The 25,678-nt window shown below is 47.1% G+C and overlaps 1 protein-coding gene across 1 annotated transcript in view; it reads left to right on the forward strand.

The window, feature by feature from the left end:
* The first annotated feature begins 290 nt into the window (after positions 1 to 290).
* Ctf4 (Chromosome transmission fidelity 4) overlaps positions 291 to 25,678 on the forward strand; it is an 89,265-nt gene continuing 63,877 nt past the window's right edge. Inside the window, exons 1-5 of the mRNA XM_045754452.2 lie at positions 291 to 506; positions 11,083 to 11,194; positions 17,303 to 17,454; positions 18,694 to 18,791; positions 22,877 to 23,124. Coding sequence (XP_045610408.1) covers positions 427 to 506; positions 11,083 to 11,194; positions 17,303 to 17,454; positions 18,694 to 18,791; positions 22,877 to 23,124 — 690 coding nt within the window. The 5' untranslated portion in view covers positions 291 to 426. The remainder of the gene's footprint in view (positions 507 to 11,082; positions 11,195 to 17,302; positions 17,455 to 18,693; positions 18,792 to 22,876; positions 23,125 to 25,678) is intronic.

Genomic DNA, 25,678 nt, shown 5'->3' on the forward strand with positions numbered 1-25,678 from the left:
TGCTCTGGTATATGGGTTATGGCTGGGGTTTAACGGCTGTTTTGTTGGTTAAAGTACATACTAGTTTTTCTGACGTCATGATAGTAGGAAACTCTCCGTAATGGAAAAACTATAATGCTTTACATCAATATATGCTAATAATATATAACTGCAAAAAAATATAATAGACTATCAACTGAATTTAAATTATTCTTCATATTTATTATTTTATTAATTCAAGATTTATTTATAATAGATAAACACATAAAATGTCTAATACTGTTTTGATCTCTGTTAATGTTTCAACCTTTGGCGCGCAAAGTCAGCTGTTGTTTTCCAGGCGGCCTCGGGGGGTCGAGGTGACTAGCACAACTAATAGAAGAGATCTCTGGCAAATTATCACCGCAGTTACTGTATCATTGGTTGTGAAGGTGAAGGCAGGTGAACATGCAGGCGAAGAAGATGAGACCGACGCGGTACGCTCACTATGAGGGCCACACAGACATCTGTTATACCGACGACGGCAGGTGGGACCTCGGGGAATCCTTCTTTGTTAACATGCCGCCTTCACAACAAGTTTAGTTTCGAGTTATTTCTATACTGATTGTGTGTGTAATTTTAAATAAAAGTTTAAAGGTATATCTCGTCTGTCGTGAGAAATGTAATTGTTATCAAAATCATTACAACAAAATTTGATCTACCCTGTAACCCCTGCTAGCAAACATTTTTGGGCTTTCAACCCGATTAAGTTGTTGCATTCCCTTATATTATCTTGTATATCCAAATAATGAAGCACCTCGCATGATCACTTCCAAAACAAATGCTTCATTAGGTTATAAAACGGCATCCCACTCGATAACACTCAGAAATCGCAATAGCGTGATGCATCAAATGAACAAATCCACAATAGGATCCAATAAGTTCAGTAGAACTTCGGTTTCAACTCTTTTGACCATGTCGTAGCACAGTTGATTAAGGCAGCGTCCGGGATGGTCTCGGACACAGGTTCAAATCCTCATCACGGCCCTTGTGGATTTGTCCCACTTGATAAACTTGTAATCGGAGGCAATACCCCCATGGGGCCTGTATCCAAATAGTACCCTGACAGATATCCATATAATGTATCCCCCCCCCATGCCTTTATTCCAGTATGTAAGCTGTATAATGGTCTGGAAATATTGTGGTCAAAATGAATTTCTAAAACCAAATTTTTTATTGGTGATAGTTGTGGCCATCAGTGATTTATTTATCTTTCAGTAGTGGACTAATGAATAAGAGGCACCTCAATAATCCTTATCTTATCAGTCTGGAGTTCATCCAGATTTTGGTATATTTATCAGTGTTTGAAAGTTTCCGATACAAAATAAAATAGCTTCTGTATATTTAAATACTGAGCACATAATATATGAACAAGGATTTTGTGTATACAGTAGTTCTATTTCTTTGGCTTGTATATGCATTGCAATAGAATTATTGTATAGCATATAAACAAGGGTTTTGTATATACTGTACTTGTAATTCTTATATACTCAATACAAAACATTTGAACCCAATAATGTTTTTGTAGCACAGGATGATCTTTGACTAAATAGCAGCAGCAAAATGCAGTTACTGTACTTTATACAGTGGCAACTTACTTACAGATCTTTGGCAAGTCACAAAGAATTGGTGTATTCTGTGTAACCAATATTTTCCTACACAAATTTGAGTGGACACAAAACACAAGCTGAACATTAACCCTTTTATTGTTTATCATTATATGTTGCTTCTCTGGGTAATGCAGCTATCACTGGTTGATTTGTTGTTATTGCCCAGATTTATACTAATGGTATAAATATGGATATAATGCATCAATATAGATGTAGACCCATGAAAAACTCTCCTATTGGTTTTTAATTGTTTAATACCAGTATGTGATGATGTTCCCATGTATCAGTAATTGTTATCATCAAACCATACTTTGATGTGTCCCTCTGGTGTTTAAATCTATTTCAGATGACATCACCTAATAGATTAGCATCAACGTTTGTAACTATACACTCCCTTTGAACTGTGTTGGGAGCAGATTTGTGCAATATTGGTCAACAGGTTACATTGGAGGCATGTGTACAGTACCCAGCCACTGATAGGTGACCATGGCATGGAAGCATCATGGGGGAAATTCATGGTCATCATTGAACTCGTTAAAATATGTGCCAAAAAGGAAAAAGGAAAGTAAGGGAACTACTGTAGATGGATGGCACAGGTAGTAAAAATTAGCTGAGATAACTTAGGGGAACCTCGGGATATTGTATAAATCAATGAAGAACATAGATTATGAGATACAGTATATAGAAGGTCATTATATATAGCCACCCAGGAAATCAGATAAACCAAAGGAAACTACAAAAGAAAACTTGCTAAAAGCATAAGGACAGATCCATAGTCATTCTATTTGTATACAAGAAATCTGTACACATGCCTCCAATTCCAGAATGTGGAATGACCTTCCCAATTATGTCAAAGATTGTACCTCTCTCAACCAGTTTAAGATGAAAACTAAGTACTACCTAATTTACTCCATGTAACCTACCTTACTTCTAAATATCAACCCATGTCTTCCTATTTAAAAGAAAAAAAAATGTTTACCAACTTGTATATTGGCTATTTTTACCATGTTCCCCCCTTTTTTTTTTATCTTATTTTTTTTTCATTAAACACAATTTATACTTTAAGCTCAATTACTATTAAGTTTTAGTCTGTGTTTTTTTCCCCACCTTTCCTTGCCCGAAATGCTATGCGTACTAGTGGCTTTAGGTATTGTATGTACTTCCTCTATCTTTAAATCTAACAGAATGTTTGTACTGTAATGCTGCAACTATGTATGTACTGTTCCTAAATAAATTATTATTATTAAGTAAAACCAAAACAATGGTCTCGGTAAGACCCATAAAAGTTAAGATTAACCAATAAATGATAAAAGGGCAGCAAACATACTTAATGGAATACTTTACATCAGTGTTCACACTAGAAAGATTAGGCAACATCCCATAACCCACAAATGTTTGAAGGAGATGAAGTGAACACTTTAAGGGATTCCATAGCATGACTAGATCAGAAAGGGCAATGACAAACTCAAAAATTCAAAAGCCCCAGGTGTGGACAGAATTCAATCCAAGGCAGATGAACTATGCCTACCACTGAAACTCCTTTTCAGAAAATGTCTGAGCCAAGGATAGTTCCCCTAGATTGGAAATACTGTATGCAAATATCACCTCTATTTAAAAAAAAAAAGGGCAGAAAGAGCTTGACAGAATAGTTCTGTGTGATTAGCTTGGTTTCACATGTCAGCAAACTCATGGAGAGAATCCTTAGGGAGGGAATCATTTAACATCTCAGTGAACAGTCTTGTAAAATTGATATAACTTGGGTTTGTTTAAAAATAGATCCTGCCTTACAAATCTGCTCATATATCTGGGGGTAGCCCCTACGGCTCCCTGGAGCTATCCAGGCTGATATGCTAATGTCAGACTTTGGCATTAGTCATGTGTATAGAGTTCTATGGGCCTACCGGGGACCACGGCCAGAACCTGGCCCCCCTCAGAGAGGCAAGGGGAGCAATGGTCTATAGAAGCCCCCCGTGTGGTTGGAAGCATTCTATGTCTGCCATCGATCGGGTCAGGCACCCAGAAAGGTAAGCATCCCGAAACAAACCCCTATTCTGGTGAAAATATTGCTACCAAAAGCTGTACAAGTGGATAGAACTCCCCCCCCCCCCCCCAAAAAAAAGAGAGCAAACTAGTGACGTCACCCATTGCTGCGCCGCCGTCTGCGCAGCTCCCCCCCTCCCTTGGAGGGGAAAAGGGGAGCCCCAGACCTACCGCACCGGCGATCCACACCCCAGTTCTTGAGGCTGATGTTATAGGCAGCGGTTGTGTGACCTGGCTCCAGACTTTTACGGCGCTGTGCCTTGTGTGTGGTGGTTTTTCTCCAGGGGTGCGAGAGCCAGGAGTTACTCTTCAGTACTCGGGCTGCATGCGCCTAGGGTTCCCTTCCCTAGGTGCCCTGTAAGTACTGCCCAGGGAGCTTCGGGTTACCTTCCTCAGGTTCCTTGGGATCTGCATCTGTGGGTCCGTTTACCTGCTTGGTTTTTGGCCGCCCTTTGGGTACTTGGGGTGTTTTGTCTCCCTAGTTTTCCTTAGGGTAGGAGGCAGTTTTGCACTGGTAAAGGGCGCAGGGTGCTGTGCAGCTTGTCACCAATCACAGCGAGCGGCTCTGTTCCTTGGGGTACTTTGTCATCTTGCGGGGTTTTGTTTTCTTTTTCTTTTTGCCTTGTAGGGGGTTCTGCCCTACTTGCCACTGGTGTTTGGCCTCATCCTGATACTTGGTGGTGCCCCCTGCTAGGTCCCTGTGAGCATACATGTCCCTGGGGTTCAGCTGTAGGCAGTTTGTTTGGTAGTTTTGGGCACCGGTTAGCAGTACCCTGCCTGGGTTTACCTGAGCGCAAGTCCTCTTATAGTAAACGCTCAGGACCCTGGGAATCCCCTAGGTGACACGTGGGTCTGATGAATGCGACCCCGGAGTCCCTCCTCACTTCATGCTTGAGTTTGAGGGTTGTTCAGTCCCTGTGTCTCAAGGCGACCCTCACGTTTTTTCCTCCGTCGCGCTGCCTGTTGGGTCGGTGACACTTTCAACCCTGAGTTCAGTGAGTTTTGCTGCTTGCTGGTGACTCAATTTACCCAATCTGCGGATGATCATCTTCGGGTACAGGCTGTGCAGGCGTTGCATTCTAGGTTTCGTTTGTTGCAACGCGCTAGGTTGGTTGTTCACCTGGATGCCCCACGGCTGCCCCATTTTGCTTATAGGGACCCGGACTTGGGGGTGGGGGTCGCCTCGACCCTGGTTCAGTCCTCACCACCTCGTCCTTCCCCTCCTGTTGTTCGTTCTGGTCCCCCTACCCTGCTTCTGGCCCCGAAACGTCTGAGGGTTTCGGAGTCAGGGCAGGGGTTAGTTGGTCTTGAGATGCGGGCAGCCTTGGGGGATGCCCCTTCCGGTGTGGCGACGGAGTCATTCGAGTCTACTCCCCCTGCTGAAGCCTCTGGGTCTGACCAGTGGGCCCCCCTTCTGTCCGGCTTTTACGGCTGCCCTGGCCTTGTCTGGTGGGGTCCTTGGGGGTAGGACTGCCCCGGGTCCTGCGGAGTAGGACCTTGGGGGAAGGACTCTGCCCTGGGTCCTGCGGAGGAGGACCTTGGGGCTGAGGAGGGGATGACTTTGGACCTTGAGCTCCGCTGGACCCCACCTGGGTTTTTCTGCCCTCTGAGCGGGGCTTACTGTTACAAGGAGTGGGGTTTTCTTTTCCCCTCTCTGGGTACGAGTTGGACTTGGTGCCTACCCCTTCCCTGGTTCGGTTCTGTGTTCCTCCGGGTGCTTCGGTTCTGTCTTTCCGGAGGATTTCAGCTTATCGCATCCAACCTGCTGCGGTGCGGGAGGCCCTTGCTGCAAACCTCCTGCGTGACCCGGATTATGCCTTGGCAGTGAATCCCTCGGCTTTCAGGTTTGGGACTTCGTTCCCTTTCTGGCTCCGTTACGAGGTTCCGGAGTTGTCCTGGCTGGCGGACAGTTCTGTCTTTACCTTGGAGGCCTGGCACTTCTTCTGTTGTTCCCGCACGCGTGAGTGGCGGGAGGCTTCGACAGTGCTGCAGGTTTTCATGGGGGGACGACCTAGAGCACCTCAATGAGTGCTTGTTTGCTCCTGCTCTTCCCGGGATATTGGTGTCGTTCAGCTCCATGTGCAGGTTCCCTCCCTTTCGGCGGCGCTGGTGGCTGAGGACTTGCGCTCCCTGCGCCTATTGCCTTTGGCCTTGTGTTTCTTTTCCCTCCTCGAGCTGTCTTTGGACTGGCTCACGAAGGATGTGGGGGTGTTCCTGGTTCTGGCGCCTTGACCTCGGCGGCTCACTCGTCGGCTGCCTTGCTGAAGTTCTTCACACCGATCTTGCGGGATGCGGTTGCGCTGTTTTAATGCTACCCGGCTCGCGTGTCGGCAGGCGGTGCTTGCCTCTTCTGTGAAATCCGCTTGGGCCTTGGCTCTTAGGATGTCTTTGCCCTTGTGTCCTCTCCTGTTTGAGGCTTCAGCCGTTGCGCAGTATATTCAGGCTGCTTCGGCTTCTTGCCGTCCTATGTCGGACTTCCTGGTTCTCCGGTGGGTCCCTTGGTGGGCCTTCCCGGAAAGATCGTGCCAAGGCTCGGGGTTCCTCTCGTTGTGGTAGGCCACTGGTGTCGGGTTCGGGTTCGACTCCTCCTTTTGACCCGCCTTCATCTGGTCGGCGCGGTGTTCACTCGGTGTGAGGTTCTGGGTCTCACGCCTGGCCCAACGATTCGTGGGCGTTTTGGGTCGTTTCACACAGCCTCCGGTAGTGTTGGGTAGCCCCTCTCTTTAGGGGGTTTGGGGCTGGTGGGGCAGGCCTCTTGCCCTGCGCGGTCAGGTCATCTTGGAGTGGGTTCGCTTGAGTGGTTGAAACGACAACGTCTCAGGTGGGTTTCCCGTCCGTTTCTGGTCCCGAAATGGGACTGCATGGACCTGCGGTTCATTCTGGACTTGTCCCGTCTGAACCCCTGGGTTCATTGCCCTTCCTTTCGGATGACTACGCTGTCCCAGGTTCAGCTCCTGTTGGAGCCGGGCGCTTAGACGGTGTCCCTGGACCTCTGGGATGCTTATTGGCATGTCCCAATTCATCTGGGATTCAGGGGACTGGCTCGGTTTTGTTGGGGGCGTCAAGGTTACCACTTTTGTTGTCTCCCGTTCGGGTTGAACCACGTGCCTTACATGGGTCGTGGTGGCCCGTCTTCATCTGTTAGGTGTTCAGGTGTTGGCCTACCTCGACGACTGGCTGGTTTGAGCTCCCAGCCGGTCCTCTTGTCTGCTGGCCAAGGATTTGGTTCTTTCTCAGCTCGCCGGGTTCTGGTTCTTGGTGAACTGGAGGAAGTCCCATCTGGTTCCCTCCCAGGTTCAGGCATGGCAGGGCCTTGTGTTGGACCCCTGGACCACTTCCTTTTCTCTTTCTCTGGAGTCTCTCCTGTGGCTGCGGTCCCACATCCGCCTGTTTCTGAGGGGCTCCAGGGTCACCCGGTGGTTACTCGAGGGTCTGTGCGGGAACCTGAACTTCGCGATGCTGGTCTACCCGCTGGATTGGGTTTGGCTTCATCGGCTGTTCTGGTTCCTTCTGGGACGTCCCTTCCTCCTCTCTCGCGATCGCTGGGCTCAGACCCCGGGGGCCTTGCGTTGGATGCTGCGTCGTTGGCTTCCTCTTCGGGTGTTTCAGGATTCAGTGCCTTGGCGCCTACCCGAGCCCTCGCTCGATGTGTTCACAGATGCGTCATCTCTCGGCTGGGGCTTTGTGACCAGTGCTCATCAGGTCGGCCAGGAACGGTGGGGGTTCGTCTTTCCGTCGAGCCCACAGCACAGTGCGGGAATTCGCGGTGGTGTGGTTTGCTCCTCGGGCTTCGGGTCGCCTGCGGGTCAACGATCCGGCTTCATTCGAATTGCTCCCCGGTGGTTCATTGTCTGAACCGGGGGGAGGGGGGTCAATGTGGTCCTTGGCTCTTTGGCGCTGGTCGCTTCGGGTGACTCGTCTGCTGAGTTCTCGGGGTTTGGCTCTCCTGGCAGTTCACGTGCAGGGAGTGTCCAACGTCTTGGCTGACGGCCTGTCTTGTTTTGTTCCCCTCTCCACGAAATGGACGGTCGACGCCGACTCCTTCCATTGACTTTGCCAGACGTTCGGACGCCCCGAGGTGGATCTCTTCGTGTCGGCTTGGTCTGTGTGCCTTCCCCAGTATGTGGCGCCCTTCCCCAACTGCAAGGCCGTCGGGGTCGATGCCAGCCGGCAGGACTGGTAGAGGTGGGGGTTCCTTTACCTCTTTTCCCCAGTTCCGCTGTTGCTCCGCGTTCTGGCTGGCTTGGAGACTTACCAGGGAAAAAGTTGTCCTCTTGGCCCCATGGTGGCCGGCCCAGTCGTGGTTTCAGGCGCTGCTTGCTTGGTGTCTGAACCCAGATGTTTTCCCGCGACTTCGCCTCTTCCAGCAGATCGAACCGGTGCATCACGGGGCTGGTTCGATCTTCTCGAGTCTTCGCGTATGGTATTTTTGACTCGTGTTTATCATCTCTATGGTGATCAGGTGACTTCCTTGTTCGTGTCCCACCTGCGGGCTTCGTCTCAGCGGCAGTATGAAGTTTCCTGGCGGTCCTTCCGGTTCTTCTTACGTCTTCGTCGTTGTACTTCGCTTTCGGTTAGGGTGGTGTTGTCCTTTCTCTCTTGGTTGTTCCAGGACCGTCTCCTTATGCCTAACACTGTTGCCTCGTATCGTGCGGCGCTGGTGGAGCCGCTTTAGCTTGCTTTCGGTATTGATGTTATGTCTGCGCCGTTTCGCAAGCCGTCTCTGGCATTGTTTCACCTCCGGCCTGCTCATGCGCCGCCTGAGCCATCGTGGTCATTGGACGGAGTGCTCTCTTATCTTTCTTCTTGGTTTGTTGTGGCCCCTTTGGTTCAGGATTGTTTCTCCAAGGCTCTTTTTTTTTTCTGTTGGCGTTGGCCTCTGGGAGTCGGGTTGGCGAGTTTCATGCTCTCCTCCAGCGCAGGGGTTTCTGCTCTTTCGGTTGGGGCGATCGGTTTGTTCATCTGCAGCCTTCTTCTTTTCTGGCGAAGAATGAGACTGCTGTTTTCCAGAGGGGTCCCTGGGTTGTTGTTGCTTGGTTGGCTAGGCCGGGGGTGCATCATGTTTGTCCCCGGTTGCGGCTTTCTGCTGCTATTTACGCACCGCGGCTTCTGTGTCCGTGGACGCGCTTTGTGCTGACCCGGTTTCCCTTCTTCCCTGTTCTCGGGTGCGGGTCTCCCAGGTCATCCGCAGGGTTATTGAGGCTAGCCAGCCTGCGGTCTACCCTCGTGCCCATGACGTTCGCGACTCTTGCCTCTGTCTTTGGCAATATGTCTTGGGCTGACATTCGGGTACGGGGATTTTGGCAGTCGAACAGGGTCCTGGCTGCTCGTTACCTTGTTAACGTCCCTGGGCCCAGTCGGGCCTGTGTCACTTTGGGGTTGGCGGATGCAGCCAGGTGTCTCGACTTCTGGTTGAGGAGCAAGCAGCAACCGCCTCTTGGGTAAGTCCCTCTTTTTTCCTCTGTAGCTAGTTAGCTCCAGGGAGCTGTAGGGGCTCCCCCCAGAAAACCATTGTTGAATGTAGTGAAACGCCATTTTCTGGGCGAGACCTGGAGGCTCACCGGCATCCCTCTCTCCCTCCGGTTGGCGGTTTTTCACGTGTTTTGACATCCAACCTCAGAACTGGGGTGTGGGTCGTTGGCTCGGTAGGTCTGGGGCTCCCCCTTCCCCCTCCCGGAGAGGGGAGAGCTGTGCAGACGGCGGCGCGGCAACAGGTGACATCACACTAGTTTACCTATGTTCAGTTCCCTGCTTTTGGACTTCTCCGGTGTTCCGTTTTGGTACCGAGTTCCTGCGATTTTCTGTGTGACTTATTGCCGGCTTCGGTGTTGTGCTGTCTGTGGGGGGTGGTGGACTTTCGGTCTAGCGCCTCCTGCCTTCCTGGTTCCTTTTCTTGGTCCCGGTAGTTCCAGTACTGGCTCCGGGATTTTCTTTATTCCTTTTCCGGAACGGGTGTGTTTGCTTTCCTGCGGTTCATGTCCTGGGTAATTCTCCTCTTGGATGCCTCAGGGACGCGTGCGTCATTCTTCTCTGCTCCAGCTGGTTACGTTGCTCCTTTGGGTTGCGGGATCGCTGTTTTTCGATCCGTGTTTTGCGCTTTCGTTCGTGGTGCTAGTTTCTCGGTTGTGTCGGCACTGGTTGGTTCGTTGTTGGTCTCCCACCTGTGTGTTTCGTCTTGGGGGCGGTGTGTGGTTTTCCTGGCAGTCCTTCCGGTTTTCCCATGTCTGCGAAGGGTCCTTCAGTCTTTGATAAGGTTGGCTTGTCTTTCCTTCGGGGTTGTTCCGGGACCATTGTCTGGGATCGTGTCCTGTCACCTCGTATTGGGTGGAGCTGGCGGAGCCGCTCCTGCTTGTGTTCGATGTTGCGGTTCCTTCTGCTCCGTTCCGCTTGCTGTCCTAGGCGCTGTTTCCCCTCTGACCTGCTCTTGCGTTTTGGTGTCGTCCTGGTCGTTGGCCTGGGTGGTCTATTTTCTTCTCGTTTTGGTCTTTGTTTTGTCTGTGGTCGTGGTTTTTTGGTTAGGGCACGTGGCATCTGCCTCCTGGTTCCTTCCCTGTTTTCCTTATCTGTGGTGAGGTAGCTCCGGGGAGCCGACGGAGCTCCCCCTAGAAAACCAGCAATGAATGTAATGAAACGCCATTTTCTGGGTGAGTCCCGGAGGCTTCCTGGCATCCCTCTCTCCCTCCCTCCGGTCGGCGGCATTTTTTCGCGTATTTTGACATCCAGCCTAAGAACTGCCAGTTGGATCACCTGCGTGGAGGGTCTGGGGCTTCCCCTTCCCCCTCCCGGGGAGGGAGGGGGGGTTGCGCAGACGGTGGCGCAGTGACGTGATGCCATGCTAGTTTTATAATTTTGTTTGGGGAGTTCTGTCCACTCGTTCGGCTTTCGGTAGCAATATTTTCACCAGAATAGGGGTTTGTTTTGGGGCGCCTACCTTTCTGGGTGCATATCCCGGTCGATAGCAGACATAGAATGCTCCCAACCACATGGGGGTTTCTATAGGCCATTGCTCCTCGTGCCTCTCTGAGGGGGCCAGGTTCTGGCTCGTGGTCCCCGGTAGGCAAGAACTCCTAGCACTTTGATGCCAGAAAGTTATACATATCCATTCAGCTCTGGGGAGCCTCCGGGAAGCCTCCGGGACTCACCCAGAAAATGGCGTTTCATTACATTCAACGCTGGTTGTTTGTGTGTCTTTGCATTGCGTATTGTTTTATTGTTTTTCATTCAGCCACAGTGACCTACTTATGGTAGAAATTATCTACTTTTACAGTCAGTTATGATGGTTACAAATACTATATATTCTTTAAAGGGTATTTAATTTAGTTTTTTATTTGAAAGGGATAATGTAAGATAGTCCTGAGTGTGCTCTTAGTTTGGGTATACAGGATTTCAAAATCACTCTGAAATCACCTTTTAGGTATATGATAACATGTGGAGCTGATGGTGAGGTGCGTGTTTTTGAGGGGCTCGATGACGACGACTGCAAGACCTACGTGGTTGCTGAGTGTGCCTCTGCCGTTGCTTATCGGGTGAGCACTTGATATTTATATACCAAGCTGGTACAGTACTTGGATGTACTGTAATTATTTCTGAATTGCATTATTTTGCCACTTCTGACGTTCCTAATTGTGGTTCCAACTCTAGTATCTGCAGTCCATAATTCAGAGCTATGGCCCACCACCACATAATTACCAGCATGTGCCCACACTTTGTCTGTTGTTTTGCTGAATATAGCTGCTGGTGGTGAAAACTGTACTCGCCTAGTTGTGCTTGCGGGGATTGAGCTTCGGCTCGTTGGTCCCACCTCTCGGCCATCAGCCAACTGGTGTATGGATTCCTGAGCCTACTGGGCTCTATCATATCTACATTTGAAAGTAGTAGTGTATGGAGTCTGCCTCCACCACATCACTGCCCAATTCATTCTATTTGTAACTGCTGACATTAAAAACATTCTTTCTAATGTCTCTGTGAGTCATTTGGGTAGTCAGTTTCCACCCTTGTCCCTTTATGCATTTACCCCCGGGTTAAATAAACTGTCTTTATTGACCCTATCAATTGTTCTGAAAACCCTGTATTGTGATCATGTCTCCCCCTAACTCTTCTGTCTTCCAGTGACATGAGGAAGACAAATCTTCAAGTTCCTGCAGTCTTTCTTCGTTGCTCTTACCCTTCAGCTCGGGTATTAGTCTGGTGGCGTACCTTTGAACCCGTTTCAATTTAGTCGTGTGCTTGACGAGATACAGACGCCACCCTGGAGCTGTGTACTCCAGGATTGATCTGACATAGGTGGTATACAAAGTTCTGAATGATTCTTTAAAAAAGTTTATAAAGGCTATTCTTTTGTTGGCCAACCTGGTATATGCCGCTGATAATATCCTCTTGATTTGGGCTACAGGGGTCAGGTCTGGCATGATATCAACCCCCAGATTTTTCTTGCTCTCTGATTCTTGCAGGATTTCATCACCTAAATGGTACTTTGTATATGGCCTCCTGCTCCCTGCACCTATCTTCTTTACTTTACATTTGCTTGGGTTACACTCTTAATAGCCATTTGTTGGACAATTCTTTCAGTTTATCCAAGTCATCTTGTAGCCTCATGGTGTCATCCTGTCTTAATTCTTACAAGATCATCAGCAAACATTGAGAGGAATGACTATACCCTCTGGAAGGTTATTTACGTATATCATTATGTATATGTAGGTCTGAGTACAGAATCCTGTACTCCCCTAGATGTGCTTGCTGGGGTTGAGCTCTGGCTCTTTGGCTCCGTCTCTCAACTGTCAATCACCTGATGTACAGATTCCTGAGCCTACTGGGCTCTATCAAATCTACATTTGAAACTGTATGGAGTCAGCCTCCACCACATCACTACTTAATGCATTCCATTTCTTATCTACTCTGGCACTGAAAAAATTCTTTCTAATGTCTGTGGCTCAGCTGGGTACTATGTTTCCACCTGTGTCCCCTTGTTCGTGTTCCACCCGTGCTAAAGAGCTTCTTTGTCCACCCTGTCAATTCCCCTGAGAATTTTGTAGGTGGTAATCGTTCTTCCCTTACTCTTCTGTTTTCCAGAGATGTGAGGTTCAGCTCCCTTAGCCTTTCCTCGTAGCTCATACCTCTCAGTTCCAGGGCTAGTCTGGTGGCATATCTCTGAATCTTCTGTCTTATGGTTTAACTAGGTATAGACTCCAAGCTGGAGCTGCATACTCAAGGATTGGTCTTACATAAGTGGTATACAAGGTCCTGAACGACTCCTTACACAAGTTTCTAAAGGCAGTTCTCATGTTGACCACTCTAGCATATGCCGCTGATGATATCCTTTTGATGTGGGTCTCTGGGGGACAGGTTTGGTGTGATATCAACCCCCAGAGTTTTCTATTTGACTCCTGCAGGATATCACCTCCCAGATGGTACCTTGTGTTTAACCTTCTGCTCCCTTTGCCTATTTTCATTACTTTAAACTTTCCCGAGTTGAACTTCAGTAGCCATTTTCTAGACCATTCCTTCAGTTTGTCCAGGTCGTCCTGTAGTTTGTCTATCTTCATCTGTCGTGATTCTTCTCATAATTTTTGCATCATCAACAAACATTGAGAGGAATGAGTATACTCTCTGGAAGGTCATTTACATATATTTGAAACAGGATGGGTCCGAGTACAGAGCTCTGTGGGGGCTCCGCTGGTGATGTCTCCCCACTCTGATGTCTCCCGCCTCACAGTTACTCGCTGTTTCCTGTTGCCTAGATACTGCCTAATCCATTGGAGCACTTTACCTTTTACTCCTGCTTGATGCTCCAACTTTTATAACTGCCTTTTGAGAGGTGCTGTGTCAAAGGCTTTCTGACAGTCCAAGAAAATGCAGATCTCTGAACCCATGCCGGTGGTGTGTTACAAAGCTATTTCCCTCCAGATGCTCCGAGTCTTTTCCTCCAAATGCGCTGAGCCTTTTCCTCACGATCTTCTCCGTCACCTTGCATGGTATACAAATTAGGGAAACTGGCCTGTAGGTCAGTGCCTCTTGCCTGTCACCCTTTTTGTATATTGGAACTACATTACCTGTCTTCCAGCTTTCCTGTACTCGCCTAGTTGTGCTTGCAGGGGTTGCTTTTTGGCTCTTTGGTCCTGCCTCTCGATCATGTATATCATTGATTGTACAGATTACCAAGCCTACTAGGCTCCATCATATCTACATTTGAAACTGTGTATGGAGTCAGCCTCCACCTCATCATTTCCTAGTGCATTCCATTTAGTGTACTAACTACTGACACTGAAAAAGTTCTTTCTAATGTCTCTGTGGCTCATTTGGGTACTCAGCTTCCACCTGTGTCCCCTTGTGCATGTACCACCCTTGTCTACCCTATCAATTTCCCTGAGAATGTGGTGAGCGTGTCTCCCTGAGCTCTTCCGTCTTCCAGCGACATGAAGAGTTCCCTCAGCCTTTCCTCGTAACTCGTGCCTCTTAGTTCTGGGGCTAGCCTAGTGGCATATCTTTGAACTTTTTCCAGTTTCATCTTGTGCTCTACAAGGTACGGGCTCCATGCTGGGGCCACATACTCTTGGATTGGCCTTACATATGTGGTATACAAGATTCTGAAAGATTCCTACACAAGTTTCTGATGGCAGTTCTGATGTTAGCCAGCCTCGCGTACGTTGCTGATTTTATTCTTTTGATGTGGGCTTCAAGAGACAGGTTTGTTATGATATCAACTTCTAGGTGAACAAATCCACAAGGGCTGTGACGAGGGTTCGAAACTACAGTATGTCCAAGTGGATCCCAGACGCTGCCTTAATTGTTTATTTGATGCATCACGCTATTGTGATTTCTGTGTGTAATGTAGTTAACTCCTAGATCTTTCTCCCTGTTCATTCTCCCCGAGTCCTGTGGGACTGCTGGTGACATCATGCCATTCTGAGGTCTCGCCCCCTCAGTAATTCTCTGCTTCTTGTTGCTTAGATACTTCCTTATCCACTGAAGCACCCTACCAGTTACTCTTGACTGTTTCTCCAACTTATGCACCAGGCACTGTGTCAAAGGCTTTTCAGACAGTCCAAGACAATGCAATCTGCCCAACCTTTTTGTTATTACTTAACCCTTAGAGAGAGGCTATGAAAAAATGCCTACGTGTAAAACAAAAGAAAATCTTTATAGAATTAATTTTTTTTGCAATATGTAAGAAACGTGAAGATAAGCAAATGTTTATAATTTCTGTGGTTGGTGGTGCTTTGCAAGTCTGTGTCTGGCACTAGTCAATGCCTGGTGCTTGACTTTGCTGACGCTTCCTGTTTTATCCTCGAATGTTTTACTGATCGTTTTATCACTTGTTTTTCTATATTTACGTCCACATGGAGCTATTATATCGATACAGTATTTGCATCATACTTGTAAAACCCAGAGAATTGTTTAAATCATCATATGATGACTGCTTTCATAACCATGAAATGGTAGCAAGGTTTCTTTCAAGGGTCAAGGTAAATTCCATTAAATTTTCATACACCTATTATATCCTTATTTGCATCAACACCTTTTATATCCTTATTTGCATCATATGCATAAAACCCAGACATTGTTTAAATTGTCATATGACAATATCTGCACTACCCCATGAATCAACATTTGACGATGACCGCAGCCCAAGGGTTAATCTTTGTCACCTGGTCGTAGAATTCTATTAAGTCTGTGAGGCAAGATTTACCATCTTTGAACTTATGTTGGTGGTGTCACAAAGTCACTTCTCTCCAGATGTGCTACTACTGTAGGTTTATCTGTGGGGATCCATGTCTGCTTTCTGAAGCTATCCAAACTGATGTGTGCTATATTAGTTTGGGGTCATCAGTCGCAGGAATCCTTATGCCTACCGGGAACCACGAGCGAACCTGGCTTCCTGAGGGAGGTGCAGGGAGCAATGGCCTACAAGCACTTTATATTTAAAGTATAGTACTGTATGTCATAATTGCCATCAAACGAGGAAGCACTCGGAAAGATAGGTGAAACAAAACGGACCACAATCTGGTAAAAATTGTGACATACATCTGAAAAGAGCAAAAGACACTCCCCCCAAGAAGGAAAAACAAGCAGCAACACTTCATCCGCCTAGCACTCCCACTCGTTAGCACAACCCTCCCCCACCTTCCTGAAAGGGGAGCTGGCAGTCGGAACAGTCACCGTCATGACTGAAGCCAGTCATGTTCCTGTTCTGGATTTTGTGCTGTGTGGCTGTACCAGCTGTGTGTTGGTGTGGTGGCCAGGTGTCTTAGTGTACAGAAGCATCATGCACCTAGAGTGATCTTCCGTAGGTGCTTCATAAGTTCTGCCCCTTGCCTTTCATGGTTATCTTCCCTGGGGCATTTGGGAATCATTCCCCCGCTAGAGGACTTTGTCTCTTGGGGTTTTCTTTGCATTTGGAGTGCATCAAGGCTCTTCAGCTTTGTCTTTCCCTGGGTAGAAGGTGGGGGGAGGGAGTGTTTTTGGCTGGGTGGTGCATCCTGCTTTACTTCAATGAGACGGCCAAAGCTTCTCTCTGACTGCCAGTTTGTTTGTTGTGTGCCTTCGGGGGGCCTTTAGTTTCTTTTTCTGATGTGGACAGAGGAGGTCTGTCTGGCTTCTTGTTAGGGCTAGCCTAGGTTGTGTTGGTGGTCTTCCTCTGTTGCCCTTGAGGTTTCACTGCTGCTGCAGGTGGTCAGTTTGCCTGCTACTAGATAGGGGTTCTACTGGCCCCAGTGCCTGGGCTTCCCGTGGGATTGCTTTGCCCTACAGGCCTTGGGAGAACCCCCGTGGGCTCAGTGGTACGATAGATACTTCAGAGTCCTTCTCTTGCCTTGTGCAACGTTGAAGGTTGCTTGTTGTCCCTACCGACGCTCATTTGTACTGCCTCTTGTCGTGCTGCCTGTTGGGTCGGGGACACCTATGAACAAGAATCTTGTGGGACTTGTTCCCAGCTTGTACAGTACTTCAATTTACTCATTCCTTGTCTGCGAATTTTAGGAGTTGGGCAGCGGCTGTGTTGCATGCTTAATTCTCCTCCATGTAACTTGCCTGGTTGAAGGCTCTGGAAGTTGCCTTGAGGTGGTTTTAGGAGCTTAGCATCCCCGCGGCCCGGTCATCGACCAGGCCTCCTCGTTGCTGGACTGGTCAACCAGGCTGTTGGATGCGGCTGCTCGCAGTTTCACGTATGAATCACAGCCTGGTTGATCACTTGGGTTTTGAAGTGAACATGGAGCCTGCACTTGGGTTTTAGTGACCATGATTTGAGGGTTTTAGTGATCAGAATTTGGGGGTTTAGTGACCATTTTTCGACCCAACTGCCTTGGTGTCTGCCCACTTTTTTCCTGGTCTCGCTCTTCTACTCTGAAATTTACTCACTCCACTGGTCTATCATTATCCATTTATTCAGATTGCCTAACCATGTCAGTCTTGCAGTTTATTGACTTGTACTTCACACCTCCATGATATTTTAATTTGTTAATTTACCTACTTTTACCACCTCGCATGCTCCTCAGAATAATTTTTGTCTTGAACTAAACTTCAAATGTAATAGCAACCAGCTACAATTCCCCCTTTACATACGCTTTGATTAATCATTCGTGTTTGTAAATATTTGTCTCTTGCATCGCCTAACTCTTAACTCGCTTGTCTTTTCCCAGAATGGCTGCTTCTTGGTGGGCACAGACTGCAATTGGGTTCAGGCGTATACAATGGATGAAGGTGCCCCTAGCGGCATCATCACAAGATTTACTGCTCCACCCACCCACATTGTTGTCAGTAAGGATGGCAAGCTGGTGGCATGTGCTGGCAGGTACTGTATCTTGATGACTGATGTACTCTGTAGAATGGGCACCTGTGGTTCCTTGTTGCTTGGTGTGGCATGTGGTGACAGTTTGTATTGAGTGTAAGGTTTGTGTTGCCTGCAGCGTGGGGGTTAATGTGAGGGAGGAGTGGAGAGTGTAAGGTTTGTGTTGCCTGCAGTGTGGGAGTTAATGTGAGGGAGGAGTGGAGAGTGTAAGGTTTGTGTTGCCTGCAGTGTGGGGGTTAATGTGAGGGAGGAGTGGAGAGTGTAAGGTTTGTGTTGCCTGCAGCGTGGGAGTTAATGTGAGGGAGGAGTGGAGAGTGTAAGGTTTGTGTTGCCTGCAGTGTGGGGGGTTAATGTGAGGGAGGAGTGGAGAGTGTAAGGTTTGTGTTGCCTGCAGTGTGGGGGTTAATGTGAGGGAGGAGTGGAGAGTGTAAGGTTTGTGTTGCCTGCAGTGTGGGAGTTAATGTGAGGGAGGAGTGGAGAGTGTAAGGTTTGTGTTGCCTGCAGTGTGGGGGTTAATGTGAGGGAGGAGTGGAGAGTGTAAGGTTTGTGTTGCCTGCAGCGTGGGAGTTAATGTGAGGGAGGAGTGGAGAGTGTAAGGTTTGTGTTGCCTGCAGTGTGGGGGTTAATGTGAGGGAGGAGTGGAGAGTGTAAGGTTTGTGTTGCCTGCAGTGTGGGAGTTAATGTGAGGGAGGAGTGGAGAGTGTAAGGTTTGCAAGTGTTGCCTGCAGTGTGGGAGTTAATGTGAGGGAGGAGTGGAGAGTGTAAGGTTTGCAAGTGTTGCCTGCAGTGTGGGAGTTAATGTGAGGGAGGAGTGGAGAGTGTAAGGTTTGCAAGTGTTGCCTGCAGTGTGGGAGTTAATGTGAGGGAGGAGTGGAGAGTGTAAGGTTTGCAAGTGTTGCCTGCAGTGTGGGAGTTAATGTGAGGGAGGAGTGGAGAGTGGTCAGTGAAGGTGCACACACTACGTTCTTAAAGACACCCAAAGCAGCACTATAGTGAGGGAAGCAGTTGCGATGGTCCATGTTAATGCTTTCAGAGTTATTGAAGCCAGTTGGTCTACCTGCAAATACACAAAAACAAATTTGAATGTTGTAGTTTTGCTGATTAGTGAATGCCAGGCTTCTTGGACAAATATATACTGTAGTTTAGATGAATGACTGTAATCTAAATAATTTTTCATGTACTGTGCTGAAAATTCTAGCCATCTCTCTAAAGCCATCACTAGCATTTGAATTTTGTTTCCAGTGACATGACCATTCGTGTACACGAGCCGGTGGAGTACAAGGACACTGTGTTTTCGGGACACCAAGCTCCTGTACTCTCTGTTGCTATTGACCCAAAAGGTGAATATGATTCCTGTCATGTTTTATTTTTGCTTGTATGTAGGACAATGTAGTGTATATATGTGTTATGTTTTCTGTGGGGAGCCCCTAAGGCTCCCTGGAGCTTATCGGGGTAATGTTACGTTAGACTGGGACGTTAGCCAAGGAGTTCAGACCTACCAGGGACCAGCGTTAGAACCTGGCCCCTTCAGAGAGGTTTGAGGAAGCAATGGCCCTGGAAAACCCCCTTGTGGTTAGGGTTTTCCTTATCTGCCATCGACCGGGGTTAGGCACCAAGAAAGGTAGGCATAACAAAACAAACCCCACATGGTAAAAAACTAAAACAAAAACCGAACAGAGAGGTAGAAACTCCCTACAATCCCAAGGAAACAAGCAAACATCATACTTTACTGCCACGCCGATCATCCGCGCAGCCCTTCCCTCCCCAAGAGGGGAGAGGGAGCCCCAGACCTCACTGCACCGACTGCCTAGCATCAGTTCGTAAGCTAATGTCAATCGGGATAGACTCTTCTCTGGCCTCGGTTTCCTAGGCGGTGTTTGCCTTGCGTGGCGTTCACTGCCGTGTGTTGTGTTATGCGGTGGCCAGGTGTTCATCAGTACCAGGGCTGCATGCGCTTAGGAGCTTCCTTCCCTAAGCTCCCTGTGAGTACTGCCCCTGTGTGACAGTAGTTATCTTCCCTTGGGCGTTCGGGAACCATTCCATAGAGGTTCTTGCTGCTCAGCATTTGCCTCTCCCTTGGGGCCAGCTGGGGCTTTGGGCCCTTGTTTGGCCCTGGGTAGGGACTGGTATTGTGCTGGTTAGGGCGTCAAGGTGTTGCACGACCTGCCACCTAAGCGGCGACCGGTTCCTGTTGCCTTTGGAAACGGTGTACTTTTGCGGGTTTTTTCTTTTGTTTTTATTTTCATTTGCCTGGTGGGGGTCTGCCCAGTGTGGCTATAGTTCCACTGGTAGTGTTTGGTGGCCCTCTGCTAGGCCCCCGTGATTGTACATGTCGCAGGGGTTTTCAGTGTTGTCCTCTACCCCCTTGTTATTTTTGGGTTTCTTAACCGGTTAGCAACAACTTGCCCGGGCTTCCCATAGTTGTTACCATACGGGCCCTGGAAACTCCTGTCGAGGCTCAGTGGACCATTGAATGTGTCTTCTGGGTTCCAAGTTGTCTTGTACGGGATTGCTGGTTGCTATGCCCTTGTCTCCGAGTGACAGTCGCCACTTTTACCTCCGTCATGTTGCCTGTTGGGTCACTGACACCTTGACCCAGAGTCTTGTGAGAGATATTCTCTGCTTGTTCTCCAGTACTCGCCTGATGTTATTACTGTTCAGAGTACAGGCGGCATCTGTGTTGCAAGCTAGGTTGCTGCAACACGCTAGGTTGGTTTCACACTCAAATGCCCCGGGGCTGCCCCATTTTGGTTAGGTGCTGTTCCCCCTTTCCCTCCCTGTTCCCAGCTCCAGGCCGTTTGCGGGTTTCGGGGTCGGGGCGGGGTTTAGTTGGGGCCGAGACTCGGGCGGTTTCGAGGGCTGCCCCGTTCGGGTTGGGGACGGAGGCTTTTGAGCCTGTTCCTCCTGCCAAGGCTTCTGGGTCTTACCAGCGGTCCTTTCTTGCTGCCTTTCCCATGGACTCTTGCTTTTCTTTAAGGGCGGAGGGCTTGGAGGATGGCTCTGCCCCTGGGCCTCTGTTGGGGTTCCTGGGGCTGTGGGGGATGCCTGCTAGCAGTAATGGGGCTATTTGCCTCTGCCTGGGGTTTCTGCTTCTAGGCTGAGTTTTTTGCCCATCCAATCTGCTTGCTTCCCACTTTTGCTGGCATGTTTTTGTATCTTTTGCGTCGGTCACAGCCCTCTATTCTGGTGGCCATTTTCTTCTGCCGGTTTCCCGGCGTTGCGGTTTGTTTACATGAGCCTGGGTATGCGCGCGAGCGTCTTGTGTGAGTTTTTCACCATTTTTCAGGGGTTTTATTCTCCTGTTGTCATTTCTTTGCTTTTCTGGTGTTTTCTGCCCGTTTTCTGTTCCTCTGGGAACGTGCAAGGCACTTGCGTACATTTTCCATGAGCAGCCAGCCTGCAACTGGCTTCATCTCCTCGCACTTCTGTTTGTGTCACTCCCATACTGCATTATCAACACTCCATTTTTGCTTTACTTACTACCTTTCTCTTTTGACTTGCCTTATCACTTTCACTTCTAGAGAAATAGTAAAAAATGATCAAAAACAGTACTTCTGCTAATGCCATGTTCAGCACACATGACGCTTCTCTGGACTCCACTCTCCACCTTCTTAATTATTTCAACTTCTCAAATGTCATTACTGACCTTTTTCTTTTATGTATCCCGCTTGTTGAACCTTTCACTGACACAATGAGTGCATTTGGAGCTGACATGGGGCACGGATGTTCCTAGATTTTGACGATATATCCAACAAAAGTCATAGAATGAACACTCCAGCCTCCTGACAAATCAAAACAATGGGCCATAAATCTATGACGTTACAGGGTAGAAGGCACTAGTTTTATTTAAACTGTGTTTGTACACTTCCATTTGAAACTGGAACTTTGTTTCCAGTTAGGAGTGTGTCTCTCCATGGTGGACATCAGCTCACAGTTCAGTGCATGGGTGAGTGGTAGTTTGGTTCATACTTCTATGCTCTTTTCTCTTACAGCTTTGTTTGCTGTCTTCTTTAGCCTTTTTGCTTATCCCTTACACTGCTCCAATCGTTATCTGCGATTTCCTCCTGTGTTTGAATTGCCATATGCAAATTTCCCCATTTGAGTTATGTAGGAATGCTTTCAAATAGGTGCACAGTTCAGGGGATAAGGGCAGTGGGGATGTTTAGAAGCTTCTTGTTCACTTTCACTTGGGTGATGTTTGTCAATGCTATTCCTGTGGCAGTCCATATACACAGCATTAAGACTGCTCTTTTGATAGTCTGGGTAAATGGGATTCTTTTGATAGGGTTATTCCTCTTCTGTCAATGAACAGCAGAAGGATCTGTATACAATTTTTTTTCTTGTAGTGTCATCTACTCAGTTCTACTTTCAATGGCTTCAAGGATGAAGTCTTACTGGTCATGTCATTCTTCTGTCTCCTCTGTGGCTGGTTATCATGTTACTTTGTCTTTCTCATTCATTTCCAATCACTACTTAAGTGATTGCTGTTCGATGTATAACTGCCATTTGTCTTGGTCTTACATCAGACAATCATGTGGGATTCCTCTGTGCTCTCAATCTCTATTGTTGTTCAGATGAAGAGCTCCTTTTGAAGCCCTCTCAGTAGATCCTCATTCCCTGCTTACCTGAGAGTTCAAGATGATTGCTCAAGGTACATGCTGGATTACACCTGACCCTTGGTAGACTAGTGATTCTAGTCAAAGATCCTCTAGTCAAGGTGACCCTCAAAGACCTGGACATAAACACCAATACTTGGGAGTTCTTTGCTCAGGAACGTCCAACTTGGAAAAGGGAAGTTATCACAGGGGCCTATACAGCAGAAAATAGATGAACTGCAGAGGCCCATATGGCATAAAATAGACGGACTGCAGAGGCCCAGAGGAAACTTGCTATGTGTAAAGCTAGAGCAACCTTCACCTTTGGAGTAGCACCCATGCACATGTGTCCCATGTGGGCGAGCCTTCCTGACCCAGATTGGTCTCTTCCTCCATCATCTGACACAGCCACTGACCTTTGACCTGATATATTGAGGTCGTGGTCATCTTCACATCCGAAAGACGATCATCATCAGTGGTTCTATCAGGAGGTGAGAGGAGAAAGCAGTGGAGTGCTTTTTGTTTATTGGAGAACAGTTCGTATCAAACATTTTCTGGAGAGTTCTGAGTTTTGTAACCCTTTTTTCATCATTTTTGTCATGTTTTTTTTCTCCTTGTGTAATGTTTGCCCTCAGCTTCCCCACCTCTGTAATAGGACAGGATTTTGGGCTGCCTCTGGTAGGACACAGAAAATGGCAGCGATGAAGTGAGATGGTATTGGTGCTGGGTTGCCAGTACATAATGTGTGTGGGTGCCACAAATTATACTTGATGCTATATTTTTCTTTTATTTTGTATAAATGTGAATATAATCAGGTGAATGTTTATCAGGTGAATATCTGGCATCATCGTCTTGTGATGGCAGCGTCCGAGTGTGGGATCTTAAAACAAAGTCGGTTGTTGTATCTTGGAACCTCTTGCCCAAGACTAACAATTTGTCTACCTCCAAAACATTATGCCGCTTAACATGGACACCTGATGGTCGGTATCTTATTGTCCCCGTTGAAAGCAAGGTTCACATGTACGATCGCACTTCATGGCAGGTGGTGCGGGAACTGAAGGATGACTCTATCAAGGAGGTAAGCTTTTTGATGTGTTCAAATGCATATCCTCTTAATTAGAATCATGAAAATAAATAATATTTCCTTTTATTACACAACCATCTTTTCTTCCTTGCCTCAGGCAGAAACCTCCCTTATCTCCCCCCCCCCCCTCCCCCCACTTGAACAGAAACCGTATCACCCCCCTCCCCATCCCCCCACTTGCCTTGAGCAGAAGACTCCAATGTTTTTCCTATGAAATTGCAAGCAAAAATAAAACAATGCAATACAAGCAAAATATTTTACAATGATTGTATTCCAAAACTTGTAGCAAAGAATAATGATTGTTAGGAATGTATTATTTATTTGTCTTGCTGAATATTAAGTGTATGTAAGCTGTCTCCATGCCTTGCTGGCCAACCACTTAGGCTGGACAGTAGAGCGATGGTCTTGCTTCACGCAGGTCGGTGTTACATCCCAGACCGTCCAAGTGATTGGGCTTCATTCCTTTCCCTCCTGTCCCATCCCAAATCCTTACCCTTGCCCATCCCAAGTGCTATTTAATTGTAATGGCTCAGTGCTTTCTCCTGATAGTTGCCTTCCCTTACCTTTCATACCTTGCAGTTTTGTGGGCATAACCTGGCTGTTCCTGCTAGCCGTGCTCTACCCCTTTGTGTTTACACCACATGCTTTACATTTCTAGCATCATTACTTACTTATTTCCTTATGTGAAGGTTTCATTATGTACTGGTAATAATGCTAGAAATAAGATAAAAGGTAGACATTAATTTATATATAGAAATAGTGCATGTAATTATAACATTGTAAATAAAATAAATTTGATTAACTAGTAAGGGTAATATGCTAGTACCATTGTACGTAACTTTCTGTGAAGCTAGCCGCACATCTTAAAACTCACGTTAGGCATTCAAAATAAGTTGGTAAGATAGAGAAGGCAAACAGATGCGTTCAGAGAAGTGGACACACACACATCTGATGAAAAAATTGATCAAGAAGCTAAATAAGAACACGGCAGTTGGTGCAGATGTAGTTTCACCATGGGTTCTGAGAGAATGTGCACCTGAGCTCAGTATGTGTTTTCAACTCGTTTTTCAGGCATTCCCTGTATACTGGAGTGGTAGCAGATGTGTGGAAAAGGGTTAACAGAGTTCCAGTCTACAAAAGTGGCAGCAGGGAAGGTCCTTCTAAATTAAAGACCTGTATTATTGACAAGTGTAATAGTCAAAATATTGGAAACAATAATTAAAACTAAATGGGTAGAACACCTGAAGAAAAATTATATACACAGGCAGTATGGTTTTCGATCTGGAAGTTCCTGTATAACGAATTTACTCAGTTTCTTTGATCGAGCAATGGAGATTTTACAGGAAAGAGATGGTTGGGTTGACTGCATCTATCTGGACCTTAAAAAAAAAAAAAAAAAGCTTTCGACAGTCCCCCACATACAGTAAGAGGTTGTTCTGGAATCTGGAGCATATTTGAGGAGTGACAGATAGGCTTCTAACATGGATGAAAAATGAAGGCAGTAATCAGTGGCAATGTATTGGTCTGGAGAAATGTCACGAGAGAAGTACCGACCACAGGGTTCAGTTCTTGCACCGGTAATGTTCATTGTCTACATAAACGATCTATCAGATGGAATACAGACTTGTGAACATGTTTGCTGATGATGTTAAGATAATAGGGAAGATAAGAAACCTAAATGATTGTCACACCCTTCAAGAAGACCTGGACACAGTAAGTGTATGCAGCCCCACTTAGCCAATAGAATTTAATATGAATAAATGCCGTGTTATGGAATGTGGAATTTTAGTGAATTTTTACCAAGTAATATTGCGACAAGATACATTTATTGTGGACACTTTACTGACACTATTATCACAGTTCCCTGGAACATTTTGAACATTCTACTGTATATATATTGTAAAGGACACAAATATGCATCATATACGATAAAAAAACAAAACAAATAAAATTGCATTGGAAATACATAGAACAAATAATTGAAAATATATTTGTGGCAACACCCGGTGTTTGAATGGGCTGCGCAATCGTGTCTGGGCGAGTCACACACGGGCGACCAGGCCCTGATGACGTCACAGCGCACCTTGTCCACGTCTCCACAGCCAAAGCAAGTGGAATTTGGTATTTATTTTTACATAGACATGTTCAGGGAAGGGAATTTATCATTTTACGAAGAAAACAGAATTTTTTGGGAACACTTTATTTCATGCGCACAGGGAGAATTTCACAATTCTACCCTAAATGAGTCGAATATAAGGGAAGTTAAGTTGGAAGCCCCATTGGGAATGAGTGATCATAGTGTATTGAGCTTTGAGTACCTGGTTGAGCTGGGAATTATCACCCCCAAAAAAGAACTGGGAACCAAAGGGCTGGCGTACCGAAAGGGAAACTATGAGGAAATGAATAAATTCCTATGGGATATACATTGGGACACAGAACTCGGAACCAAGTCCGTACAAGACATGATGGACTATGTCACCCAAAAATGTCAAGAGGCTGTAAGCAGGTTTGTCCCAGCCCGACAGGAAAAAAACAGAGAAGCAAAGGA

The sequence above is a fragment of the Procambarus clarkii genome, chromosome 37 (assembly GCF_040958095.1).
Source record: "Procambarus clarkii isolate CNS0578487 chromosome 37, FALCON_Pclarkii_2.0, whole genome shotgun sequence".
Taxonomy (NCBI): domain Eukaryota; kingdom Metazoa; phylum Arthropoda; class Malacostraca; order Decapoda; family Cambaridae; genus Procambarus; species Procambarus clarkii.